Source organism: Raphanus sativus, chromosome 3, assembly GCF_000801105.2.
Source record: "Raphanus sativus cultivar WK10039 chromosome 3, ASM80110v3, whole genome shotgun sequence".
NCBI lineage: Eukaryota > Viridiplantae > Streptophyta > Magnoliopsida > Brassicales > Brassicaceae > Raphanus > Raphanus sativus.
Window position 1 is genome coordinate 15,403,740 of NC_079513.1, and position 14,334 is coordinate 15,418,073.

The 14,334-nt window shown below is 35.0% G+C and overlaps 1 protein-coding gene across 1 annotated transcript; it reads left to right on the plus strand.

The window, feature by feature from the left end:
• Positions 1-817: 817 nt before the first annotated feature.
• Positions 818-3,825, plus strand: LOC108847610 (probable receptor-like protein kinase At2g39360). The gene has a single exon (XM_018620891.2). The coding sequence runs from the start codon at positions 1,215-1,217 to the stop codon at positions 3,675-3,677; it is 2,463 nt and encodes an 820-aa protein (XP_018476393.2). The 5' UTR covers positions 818-1,214; the 3' UTR covers positions 3,678-3,825.
• The last annotated feature ends 10,509 nt before the right edge of the window (positions 3,826-14,334 follow it).

The following is a 14,334-nucleotide window of genomic DNA, read 5'->3' on the forward strand; positions in this document are numbered from 1 at the left end:
AAATTTCAGTATAATACAAATAAAACTGTTAAACTCACATAAACTTACATAAAATATTTACTTTGGTTTATATTACTTTAAAATTTGTTTTACATTTTAATATATACATGTTAAATGAAAAATAATTATAGGTAAAATAGAAAATTTAATAATTTTATTACTATGTTTAAAAATATTTTAATCCCTCTGTTTCCGAAAAAAATATTTCAAGATTTTATTTTTTATCTCACAAAAATAGATTTTCTATATTTTTAAAATGATTTTTGTATACTTTTTAAAAAATATTAATTGCCAATATTTAAATTGATTAAATTTTATTCGTGGATAGTTATTGGAGGTGTATGAAAAAATAAATAGTAAATTAAGTTGTAAACATTTGTTATATTTTTAATAAACATGAAAATTTTTAGAAATTTTATTTTTTTGGAAAGGAGGAAATATATGTCATTATGAAACAAATGAAGTATTTATATTCATATAGGTAGTAGAGCTAATAATTTTTTTCATATTGAAAAATTTTCGTTCACAAAAATAGTTTAAAATCAATATTTTCTCTGATAAATAAATGAATAAATATTGACTGATTCAAATGTTATCAAAAAAGACAATTATTCTGTCGTTCTCTTGAACAACTGATCAAACCTAACGGCACGTTTGTAGCCGGTGGGAAATAATTATCATTTATTATGCCTCTCCAATCTCATCTTCTCCCTCCTCCTTTTGGCTTCTTATCCTCATTTCAATTATATTACTATTTCTCTTAACATCTAATTGAATTTCCAGCTTGATGAGCTTGTCAAAACCCAAACGTTGAAAACGATATATACATTAAAATACAAAAAACTTTCTCGTGCCCCTCTTCTTCTTGTTGATTTTACATTTTGCTAATTACAGCTTTTGTCAACATATTTGTTAATCAACTTGTGCCTCTCTCTTTCTCGCCTTCTTGAAAATTTTAAACCACTTTTCAAGACTCTAAATAGTAAAAAACAACTTTCCAGAACTTTTCTTCTCTCCAACAAGTGTAAAAGCGTTTTGTGTTCATGTGAGAAACTTTCTTTGCAAACACATTTCACTTTCTTTCCACCTTTACTCTTATCTTCTCCGAGACAATCTCTGTGTCCTAAAAAGATTTCGTGATTACCCATTTGCCTCTCTGTTCTTGAACTCTCTTCCAAGATTCATTTGTGACTTCCTCTGTTTCATCGTTGGCTATGATAAGCCTAAAGGTCTCAACTTTATGTGTTTTAACCCTCCTCTGTTTTTCACGGGTCTCCTCTGCTTCTTCTGATACTTTCTTCCTCAACTGTGGCTCCTCCCAGAATGCAACAGTCAACAACCGAACCTTCGTATCCGACAACAACCTCGGTCGAGAAATCTTCGACTCCACGCAAACAATCTCCCTCACAGCCACCGACTCGAACTCTCTTCCTCCAGGAACAGAGTCGACTCTGTTTCAGACCGCAAGAGTCTTCCCTGAAGAATCAACTTACCGATTCAAGATCGACCAACACGGATGGTTCTTGATTCGTCTCTACTTCCTACCCTTTCCCTCCTCTTCTCGAGATCTAACCTCAGCGAGATTCTCTGTTTCGTCTCAGAACTTCACTCTGTTCAGACACCACAAACCTTCAACCACCTCTGTTGTCAAAGAGTACAGCTTAAACATCTCCACAGGTACTCTCTCCCTCCAGTTCCGTCCTGAAGTCGGCTCCTTCGCCTTTATCAACGCCTTGGAAGTCTTCAGACTTCCAGAGAATCTCCTACCCGAAGAAGCAGGAGTCATTAGTACACAGAGCAGCAAGAAGACTCACAAACTCAGCACTCACGCCATGGAGACTGTTTCTAGGATTAACATGGGGAACTTGAGCGTCTCTCGTGATCAGGACAAGCTATGGAGGCAATGGGATGCTGACTCTACTTACATGGGAGTAGCTCATTTTGGTCTCCCTGTGACGAACCTCAAAGCTGTTAACTTCAGCGCTGGCAACACAACAGAGGACATTGCACCGGTGTATGTCTATGGAACCGCCACGAGGTTGAACTCTGAGGACAATCCAAACACAAACGCCAACTTAACGTGGACGTTCAAAGTCGACCCTGGTTTCGATTACTTCCTCAGGTTCCATTTCTGTAACATCATAGTGGATCCTTTTGGAAGCGTCCGTAGGGTAAGCTTTGACATTTACGTGAACTCGCAGAGAGTTGTGTCTGTTGATATGTCTGAAGTTGCAAATGGAACCTTTGGTGCTCCTTTTTTCGTCGATGCAGTGATGCTGAAGGCGATGATGGGTTTAGGAGGAGACTTGACTCTTTCTGTTGGTGGTGTTATGGATGTGTCTTCTTACCCTCTTTCTTTTCTCAACGGACTTGAGATCTTGAAGCTAAGCAACGATAAGCGGAGTCTTGATGCTTCGGATGCGGTTTTGCCTGATGGTTCTTTAGGTAACAAGAGTCCAAGAATTGGATTGATAGCTGGAGTATCTGCAGCTTTGTGTGTGGCTTTAGTGTTTTGTGTGATTTGTTTTGCTTGGTGCGCAAGGAAAAGAAGAAATAGACAAATGCAGAGTGGAGATGAGGAGATTAAGGAGATTGAAACAGGTGAGAGCTTAATCTTTTCAAGCTCGAAGATCGGTTATCGATACCCTTTGGCTTTAATCAAAGAAGCAACTAATGACTTCAATGAGAGTCTAGTGATTGGAGTTGGTGGGTTTGGTAAAGTCTACAAAGGTGTCTTGAGCGACAAGACCGAGATAGCTGTGAAACGTGCTGCTCCAAAATCTCGCCAAGGTCTAGCTGAGTTCAAGACAGAGATAGAGATGCTGTCTCAGTTCAGACACAGGCATTTGGTGTCTTTGATCGGGTATTGCGATGAGAACAGCGAGATGATCATTGTGTATGAGTATATGGAGAAAGGAACGCTTAAGGATCATCTGTATGACTCAGAGAACCAAAGGTTGAGCTGGAGACAGAGGCTTGAGATATGTGTTGGTGCAGCTAGAGGGCTTCACTATCTCCACACAGGCTCAGCAAGAGCGGTCATACACCGCGATGTGAAGTCTGCTAACATTCTGTTAGATGAGAATTTCATGGCTAAAGTTGCGGATTTTGGATTGTCTAAGACTGGTCCTGATCTAGACCAGACACATGTGAGTACCGCGGTTAAAGGAAGCTTTGGTTATCTTGATCCAGAGTATTTGACTAGACAGCAACTGACTGAGAAGTCAGATGTTTACTCTTTTGGTGTGGTGATGCTTGAAGTACTATGTGGGAGACCAGTGATTGATCCATCTCTTCCGAGGGAGAAAGTGAATTTGATCGAATGGGGGATGAAGTTGGTGAAGAAAGGGAAGATGGAAGAGATCTTGGACCCTTTTCTTGATGGGAAAGTTAAGGTTGAAGAGGTGAAGAAGTACTGTGAGTTGACAGAGAAGTGTTTGGCTCAAAACGGAGTTGAGAGGCCGACGATGGGAGACTTGTTGTGGAACCTAGAGTTCATGCTTCAGGTACAAGCAAAAGATGAGAAAGCAGCAATGGTGGATGATGGTCCGGAGGCTAGTGTTGTGGGGTCGACGGTGCAGTTTAGTGTGAATGGAATGGGAGACATTGAAGGTGTCTCAATGAGTAAAGTTTTCGCGCGAATGGTGGTGGGAGAAGAAACGAGAGAAAGAGATTGATCTGAAGAAGAGTATATTAAGTTACTATAGAGTGTTGTTTGAACAGGAGGGAGAAGGAGAGAACACAACATTTGTTTATATACACTGCAAATCCTAAACATGTTATTGCTATTCTTTTCTATATATTTATTTGCATTTATACTTTCTATTTTTGTTGCATGCGTGTGGTGGCATGATAGCTTTTGGTATATGGCTAAAGATGTAGTAAATTCACTACTAGCCATTTCCATCTTGGTCCGAATGAATTACCAATAAACATGCTCATATATGTGGATATTCAAGTAACATCTCGATTATAGTGGTGCATGTAGAAAGTTAAAAAGATAATTTATTTGGTTTCTACATCATCAAAATATATTTATTTTTTTCTGTTATATATTTAAAAGTGACTTGGAGATTAAACATATTTGAACTAGAGAAGTGAAAGAATGTATTACCAAAGAATATAGAAAATATCACATAGTGATTGTGAAGTTAGTTAACAAATTTTCTCAAGCCTCTGAAAATTAACCCACCGATGAATTGCACAGGACAAAGAGAACGAGTGTGAAAACCCCACTAACCATAGTCGGTGGGAGGTGATACAATTAAATCCTCAGTTACCGAGAGGAGAGTGAGTCAGCAAGGGTCCATGATTAATGCGTTGCCCTTGTTGTAAGGGAAGATTGATCAATCATCTGAGGTACTGAGGGTCCGACGAAAACAACAAAGATCTGACTAATACTCTTGACTCTTGTAGTGCTACTTTCTATCTCGAATCTGACAAATGAGATTAAGACGAATATGGATCCATGCGCAATTCGCGGATAAATTCTATTTCGTGGCTTATAAATGAGAAAACTTTTGAAAACAAGTAAAAACATATGAATTTTGTGGAACTTTTGTAAACTAGTCGTTGTAACAAAAAAAAAAGATAGTATAAGTAACTTTTAAAAGAAATAAAAGACAGTGTTCCATGGCTCTAGTTTCATTTAATATAAAGCCGGCTACGCTCTAAAAATTTTTGTTGATAAGATAAAGGTGGTCATGAATCTTCACGTCCTTTGATCGTGGCGGCACGAAGAGAAACGCAGTTAGAAATTCAGTAATCAAGAGTCAACAAAGATTAATTACAGAAAGGACAATATATATGAGATTGGAACTGTAAAATCATTCCTTAATATCATGTTTAATGCTTACTTATGTCAATCCACTATCACCGCTTTGGACCAGAGAATTTTAGTAGGTGGGAATATATTTGGTGATTTTATATATAAAAATGCGTTTTAAATCAATACCATAGTATGTTTCAAAAAAAAAAAATCAATACCATAGTAAAATAAAAAGACCCTAGTTTTCTATACTTGACTTATTACTTGAAGATTTTTTCCGGATTTTTGTTAAAAGTTTTTCATTAAGTTGGCCAACTGAAGTAGCTAGCTAGTCTTGTTGCCATTTATTACAGATTTAAGTTTTGATCTTGATTGGCCGACTTGTAAATAGACTAATATGAAACATCAGTCTACATGCATAGATCCTTGACCGTATACTAAATACTTTTTCAAGCTATGACTAAGATTGAAGAAAGCTTGTCATTTTAACATTTGTTGGATTCCTATCTTTAGAAAGAATAAGGATTTTCATGTTCACGAAAAACGAAATTACAAACACATTTTGTTTTTCTTCTTTTGAATGTTAGTACAAGTAATTATAAACCTAACTGTCATACCTGAGACTATCTATGGCAAAATACCACGATTGATGCTCTCAGCTTCAACTATCTTCGTTGGTGTTCTTTAGGTCACAAGATGTTATGAATTATTGAATCTGTATGTCTTAAATCTATTTGCACCACTAAAATCCAACATTTGGTCGGATGGTATGTATTTTCAGTTTAGGAAATTTTTTTCTTCTAAATAAGTATATATTCCTATAAAAAAGGAATACACACTTATAAAATATGTATTTTTTTTCAAAAGGTTGCAGTCATCTTTATTAACTATACAATAATATTTTTCCACATAAAAATAGATAATTTCTTTGGTTAAACCTTTTTTGAAAAAGATTCCTCCCAAAAAAATTACTCTAGAATCTATCGAACAATCTGTATTTACCATTACAAAAAACGGAACAAAACAAGTAAATCTCCGATTAATCGGCGGAAACAAAAATATTCCCAGAAATTTAGAGAAAAACATCTAGTATAAAATCATAACTAGATCTTGACACGCACAACTGTGCGGATGTTTTTCAAATAAAAATATAAAAATAAATTACTATAATTAGGACATGTAAAATTCATAAAATATGAAGGAATTGTCCAAATTAAAAAATAACACATGCATGAATTCATAAATTGTGTTTTAATAGTATAGAAATATAAGAATAGCATAAAATATTATTAAAGACATATAAATTCTTGAATGTTCAAAATATTTAGAGCATTATAAACTATACAACAAAGTATAAAAGTAACATATATTATTGCGTGTATATGTTACTGCATATTCTACATTTAATCTAGATTTATTTTCATATAGTTTGTTGTGTCCTATAATCTAAAAAGCTATATGAATAACAACATTAAATATCAGAAAATATACATTTTATAGTGGTCTTTTTTAATTAAATCATGGTTATATCTACAATTAAATCAACAAAATTAAATATCACAAGTTAAAAAGCATATGTTTAGGAAATAAATCAGGAGGAAAAGATTTCATTAACCATACATTTAATTAGTTGTTCAGGAAAAAAAATACTAAAATGCAAGCACAATTATTGTTATGATATTATTATGCAAATAGATATTATTAAAATAATTATCTAAGAGATGGTTTAACTTAAAAAAATCACACATTAAAAGAGTCGTGACTTCTGTTTTAATATATAAGATTCTAGGAAACAAAAAAATAAAAAATTCTTAAAAATAAATTTTAACGACGATACTAAAAATCTTTTTTTTTTCTTTCTCGCTGGTGGCTAGGATCAAATCAATTCTTAGTTTTCTAGAATGTGTGTAGTTGTATTACTGATAATTCACGATAATAGAGTAATATTAACCTTCTTCGGTAATAAATTCTTGCAACATTGATTAAATTATAAAACATAGTACATGTTAGTGGCTACACGTTTGTATTATTGTAGTATTTACAATACACATTATCAGATGTTTGATATCTCAATACACAATAATAAATAAATTATTTTCAACTCTTTTGGATCCTCTTGAGAGTGAGGAATAATAGGCCCTGAGACAATCAAATTTGTCACTGATTAAAAATATGAAATTTGAAAAATATCAATATGCTTCATAAGTAATCAAAAATGTGGTTCTATAACATAGGAATTTAGTTTTATGAGCAAGAAAAAATATCCCCATGCATAGCATGGGCTCAATACTAGTTTATATGAAAGCACAAGCGATGAAAATGTATAATGTAACCGAATTTTTAGTCATTACTTAGTATTAAACAATAGCCACCGCTAATAGATAACTTCCATCAAATAATATTAAACGACTAGGAAACAGATAAACCATGATTATAAGGACACAAACATAAGATGAAAATTAGTTCTTCAAGAAGTAAACGACAATAGCAGTAACGCTTATGAAGCCACCCCAAGTCAGAACAAAGAACCTTTGCAACATCTTCTCCATCTTGAATGGATCAAATCTTGCACCCTCGTTGCAATCAATATCATCTTCTTCGCGATGAGAAAGTGGGGCCCTGTTAGCTTTCGTGTGAAAGTGGTGGTAACCTTTCAAAACCTTCAAAGCCGTAGAAACCAACCATAAATCCTTTAGCCGTACCTGAAAGCACAAATAAAATTCATCAAAACTGTTAAGATCTTGCAAATCCATTTCAAATCTAAAAGACGGGCGAAACCGTTTCAAGAGAGAATTGTGGCCATGTTTATGATTCGGGTTCTTTTAGACTAGAAAGTTATTTGAAGAGAAAATGTTCCCTTATTTTTCTCGACTCTGGTTCGTGGTTTCTTGCAATTTTGACTTCTTATTTTCCAACTCTCACACGCAACACATTAGTTATGAGGGGGCGTAGTATAGGAGTAGGGACATCTCTGGTATTATGAAAAACTGCACAGTGCATTTCCCTATACCTAATATCTTTTTATTTTATAAGTATGTATTGCAAATTCCCTATTTTTATTTTATTTTCTGATCATCATTTTTCTTCTTCTCTTCTCGCTAATCATCAAGTTTGTCACGAAATATATAATTGCTTTCTATTCTAGTAGTTCTTTCTTGAAGATTATGCAGTTTGACAATATACAGTTCTTAGCTTTGTCTTTTTACGGTAACATCGAAAAAACCGAAATGATTGATTTTGATAAAAAAAATTGTTGAACTAAGATGATTTTCATAATATGTAGTGATCGAGCTTTCACGTCTACTCGATTCTTCGCCTTAACACCGTAAGCTGCCTAAATTCCACTAAGGTTCTGTCAATTCTTACCAAAACAGCTAAAGTATCATCACCAACTCCCAATGGACGATGTGTTGAATTAGAAAAGATGCACAATAATTTTTATGTAGCATGTTACATTCTATATTTCGTGTTTTTAACATATAGAATAAAATGTAAACTTCATAATCATATACACAGCTGTATGTCATCAATATGAACCAATTGGTCTAGAGTTTTCTAATGACAAAACTGTTGATCTAATACATAAATAATTTTTCAGAGTCTTAAACGAGTAGCGAATAAAAATATAATAAATTATAAAAATATATTATATGAAAAATGTATAAATTAATGAAAAACTATATTTTGGAGGAGATTCTCTATTTGATTATTTCAGATTGTTATTTATTGTACATAACTCAAAATATATTTGAAGTAATAAAAATAAGAACAAATTAAATATATTAAAAAAATCACTATATATTAATAATACCAAATAAGAAATATGAACAATAATAATATAGAGTTACACAATATATAAGTAAAAGAGAAGTTATATATTTAAAATATTTATAATAATATTTAATAGAATCATAAAATAGAAAATATCCTCACAGACGTGCGGGTCAAAATCTAGTATGATAGTTAAAAGTGAGTAAAGAGGAGGAAGAAGAATGAAAGGAAAAAAATGATAATAAGAAGTAAATGTAATAACCCAAAAGGGAGTGTGCTTCCCGCGAGATGAAGTCTTGAGTTACGCTCTCTCCAAAGGGTGTAGATGCATCCTTGGAATATGAGCTTCATAATGAGAAGCAAGTTTTTGTTTTGCGTGTGGTTTTTAATCTATCTAACACAATCCATGTACCGGGAAAATGGCGTTATATGGACCTTGTTTGTGAAAAAAGACCAAACATCAGGTTAAGTGCAATCGAAGAAGATATGTTCCCTTGTTTCCTCGCACTGAGCACATGGAAAGCATTCTGGTGGAAAGTTTAAGCAACACAAAGACTTAATTATACAACATCTTATATTAACATTTTTGTGGCAGATCAGGTTTTACTTAGATGGTGTGAGCTTACAAAAATGCTACTCATGCTCATATGTATTCAAGTTTGATTTCACTTTATAAGACTCTAACCAGAAATGGCTTCCGTTCGTGAACCACATAGTTATCAGTTCAGTAGACAATATAACTGGAATCACATGTATGATGTATACATACTTTTCACAAGGAATAAGCAACCCTATGTATGTGAATTACATGAACATTACATGTCAATAGCTCATGAATGAACACACCTTAAAACTTTATACAGTGAAAAAATCATTTATTTATATTTGAATATATTGCATAGAAAGCCATATTTATAACAAATGGCTAGTATACAAACATTTTAATACAAAGTTAGCCGATGAAAGTTTACAATACTATTATAAACTACCTACTGCTTAGACAGTATTCTCAAAATATAGTTACATGTTTATTTATTTAGTAGTTCGAGAAAGTAATTATAAAATTAATTACTATTCGAGTCACAATTTTTTTATTTACCAGAAAAAAAAATTCTAATTTCAAGCTTGACGACATCTTTGACCAGATTAACGAGGTGTATATGGGTTAGCCTGACCCATGCATTTCCCCGGTGCACAACCCTTGTTATCTGCTTCCATAGCTCCATTACTTATTCTTGCGGCTTCAGTTGTGCTCATGACAATGCATATAATGGCTATAAGAGCCAATGCTAGAACAAGTGTTTTCTTGGAAATAACCATTTTCTTTGGGATGATTTGCCTTTCTCTAATGAACATTCGTGCTCTTATATAGTGTGAATTTTTATTTGCTAATTAAAGAATATGATTATAATAGGTTTAGTTTGCCGTAATCTTTGGATATTTTATTAGTTTTATGCATTAGATGCCTGTGAACCACACTAATTATTAGTTTTGTATAAAAATAGTGAAAGCATATACGTGGATAATTGTTTTTAAACACATTCAATAGAGATTGTATTTCCTTGACAATTTTTGGTGGATGATGAAAAATATTAATAAATAAATGAGAATTTTGGATTTAGTTAGATTAAATAGCTTGTGTTATTTTGTTAAATTTAACCAAAAATTGTAAAATCAGTAATACAAACACTTATTGGTGTTATTGAATAAGATAATTTAATAGAATTGAGTTGAATTTAAATTCCCCTATATACTAAAGTCCAAGTCACCTTGCCAATAAAATCCTGACAAGTGAAATATATTTTGCAAAAAATCTAATTAATATTAATACAAAAAATATATTTTCGATTACAGTTTTGAAAATTCTAATAACAAAATCCTAAAAATTTTCAAATCATCAAACACCACATTCCAAAAGCCTTGATAGATAGCATATGTTTTTTATTCTCTATAACTTTAGATCTTTTAATTTTACTTTCTATTGATCTCCTCTCTTGTGTGTGTTTCCCATTATTCTTTCCCATTCTTCATATTCTTTGTCTTTTGAACTACGATTTTTTGACAAAATAAAAATATAAATAAGTTGATGATTAAGAAGCTTTGGCACCAACACAGATAACAACCACATCTCCAGAGATAATAAAATATATGATTTTGTTTGCTAAGTTATTTGATTCCTATAATGAACTGAGAAAATGAAGAATAGAAATTTGAGAGAGGCTGGAGTGTATTGCAGAGTTGGCAGTCTGCAAATGATGGTTAAAATCAGGTTAGTGAAATTATAAATTACATCATGTTAAATTTATTTTTTCATGAAATTTTTCTCTTCTAAACAACTTAAATTCTTTTATGTTTTTCTTCTTTAGATATTAAAAGCTACACGCTAAATAGGTAAACTTAAGCAAAAGGTCAATAATATGTTTAAATTAGACAAAATAAATTCTTAGTTTCCTAGAATGTGTGTAGAGATGGCAATTGATGTACTGGACCGCGGGCCTGGGCTTGTAAGGTACTGGTGTGGGGCGGGTTTGGGCCGAGTTATTCAGTACCCGCAAAAAAGCGGGCCTTGCGGGAGTGGGCTTGTAAGGTGCCGGGTTTATTGCGGGATGGCCCATAACACCCGCGGGAAGCCCAGAAAACCGCATCTAGACACATCTCACTTTGTCGGTTCAGTTGCCGCTTGCTGTCCTCACCTGAAAAAAAAAAGTGAAAAGCGATGGAGCTTCATCGATGACCAGGGGACGAAATGGAGCTCCGACGACGGCCGTTCGATGTCCGACCGGCGAAAGTGCTTCTGGTGACCACATCTTGTTGGAGCTTCTGCGGAGGAGCTTCTCTTTCTTGTCGTTCCACCGCCGAAGCCTTTCTCTGTCTTCGTTCAACCACCTGAGCTCCGACGACGGCAGTACGACGGCGGTTCTTCCTCAACAGCTTCCAAACTCCACAGATCGAACATGCAAGTACTTAGATAACAGATGGTGAGTTGCTATATCTTTATTTGGTTTGATGATTCCTGCACCTTACAAACATTGTTATTTGCAGATTAATATAGAGAACGTTATAGATCAAGTCCAGATTCCAATTTTGAAGACTTTTGTAAGCCATCTAACAAAAGCCATGCATTCATCTGTACCCGGGAGCTTAGTGATATGGTAGAGTGTTGAGAAGCCTCATGACTCAGTCTTTTGTGTTCTGTTTTAAAAATGTGCTGATTCTTGTAAGTCTTTTTGAATGGTAGGTATGATAGCGTCACTGTTGAAGGCAGTCTTGCTTGGCAAGATCAGTTGACTGAGATGAACAAACCTTTCTTTGATATATGTGATGGAATATTCATGAACTATACATGGAAGGTTTGTCCTTTCACTCCTTCTATGTATACATATATATATATATATGTATGTAGCTCTGTCATATTTGCTTCTCTGTCATATCCAAACTGCTGCATCTTAAGTTTGTATTCAAATGTTGGTAGGCAAACGTACGAGACAGAGCAACCTCCTGACGAGACAGAGCAACCAACTGATGTATCAGCTGTGCTATTTGCTCCTGGATGGGTGTACGAGACAGAGCAACCACCTGATTATCATACAGCACAAAACAAGTAATATTCTTATTAGCCCTTGTTGATGGTATAAAGGATCTCTGTGATCTTTATAACCATGGATTCTTCTTTTTTTTTTTCTATAGATGGTGGTCACTTGTTGAGAAGTCATGGGGAATAGTTCACACATATCCACAATCCTTACCCTTCTACTCAGACTTCAATCAGGTGAATCTCAGTACCTTAAGTCTCCAGAGATGCAAATATTCTTGTAAGTTTTTGAAACAAGCTTCTCTTGTTTATTATCCAGGGACTTGGTTCTCATGTTTATCTCCAAGGTCAGAAACCATCAGATGCTCCCTGGTACAACGTTTCTTGCCAAAATCTGCAGGTTAAGTTGTGACTCCTTGCTCCTAACTCTCCTCACGTTTCACATCTTTCTTACTGCTCTTAGATTCATGCGGTGTAATGAATAGAAGTAATGATGTGGCTGTGAATTTTTTTTTTTGGCATATACGCAGATGATGGAGTCAGGGCACTGAACTGGCTGAAAGGTGTACATGGTGGTTGCAGTGTGAATGGATGAGGAGATTTGGGAAACGTGTATGGATAAGCAAACTGGTAAGTCTTTTTTCTTATACTCATTATTTATCTTTTTGTGAATGATAAGTCTCTGATTTGCCTTTTCTTTTTGTTTGTGTTTTGTGAATGAATTTTTGTTGTCCCGAGCTGTTGGAGTGATGGCGAACAAGGATGCGTGAGGACATCAGCTTGCCAACCTTTCATTCTGATATAGCAGCTTTAGGACCTTAGGTTAGTTGCTGTGACACTGTCTTATGTAGAACTAGTAAGCATTGTTTCTTAGAACTCGCTGTATCCCTAGGAGAACATGCTGTCTTGCTTAGAACTGGATGTATTGATAGGAGAACTCGCTGATTGATAGGAGAATATGCTGTCTTGCTTAGAATTGGATGTATTGATAGGAGAACTCGTTGATAGGTAGGAGAATATGTCTTGCTTGTCGTTTGAGAATATTTATGCTTGGCCTTTTTAAATTTTTAAAATCAATTTTTTTACAAAATTTATTTTAAAAATTAAAAAAAACTTAGCAAATAAAAAAAAACCTACCACTTAGTCACGTACTCACGTAGCCGTAACTTAGGCTTAGGTTAGAAGTTAGAGAAATCTAAACATCAAACTTCCAAACAAAAGCTTGAGAGAAAATGGGATCAATGAACGACACAGAAGATCAGGGTACTTTTGATTCAAGCTACTCGCCACCAGATACCGTGGACTTTGAGACTCAACAAGTCTTAGCCAGACTTGCTGCAGCCGATGCTATTGCTGCTGAGGTCGCTGATGGTGGAACTGATGGAAAGAAGCAACAAAGGAAAAGAAGGCTCATCAGTCTTGTCGATTCAGAAGAAGATTCAGATGTTGAAATCACTCCCCCTATCCAAACAATGAAGCCTCGCAAGCAAACAACTTTTGGAACAGCCACAGGGAAGCCCATGTTGCAATCCACTCTGGATGGTGGTAGTGGCTCGTCCAAACGGGCTTGTAATCAGAAGAATATTCCTTTGAAAGCTGTGATTCGTGGAGGGAGAAGAAAGGCATCCACTCAGGCGCGAAAAAACAAAGGTTCCTCTAGTCAGTCGCAGAAGAAGAAGAACAAGATCCAAGAGGACATACCGGACTTTGATGATGATTTCGAAGAAGTTGAGTTGGATGAGGCTGAAAACGATTTGGAAGATATGGAGAATAGGCAAAGATCAGACGTGTGGAAAGATTTCAAGGTGGTTGAAAAAGGCAATGGAGATTTGAAAGCTGTATGCAACCATTGCAAGAATGAGTATGCATGGTATTCTCACTCGCATGGAACAAGTGGGTTGAGAAGGCATCGGCTGAGATGTAACATGATTCCACGGGATGGTGAAAGGCAGCAACAGCTCAATACCGAGGCGAAAGTAGTATCTCGCAAGTATGATCACACTGTGTTCAGGCAGCTGGTAGCTAAGACAATTGTCCAGCATGATCTACCTTACTCTTACGTGGAGTATGAAAGAGTGAGAGAGACTTGGAAGTATTTGAATATTGATGTCAAAACCATCTGTCGAAACACGGCGAAATCAGATGTGTATCGGTTGTATGAAAGCGAGAGAGACACACTGAAACGGGAATTAGAGAGTCTTCCTGGACGAGTCTCCTTCACATCTGACTTGTGGACTTCAGTGAAGCGTGAAGGATACATGTG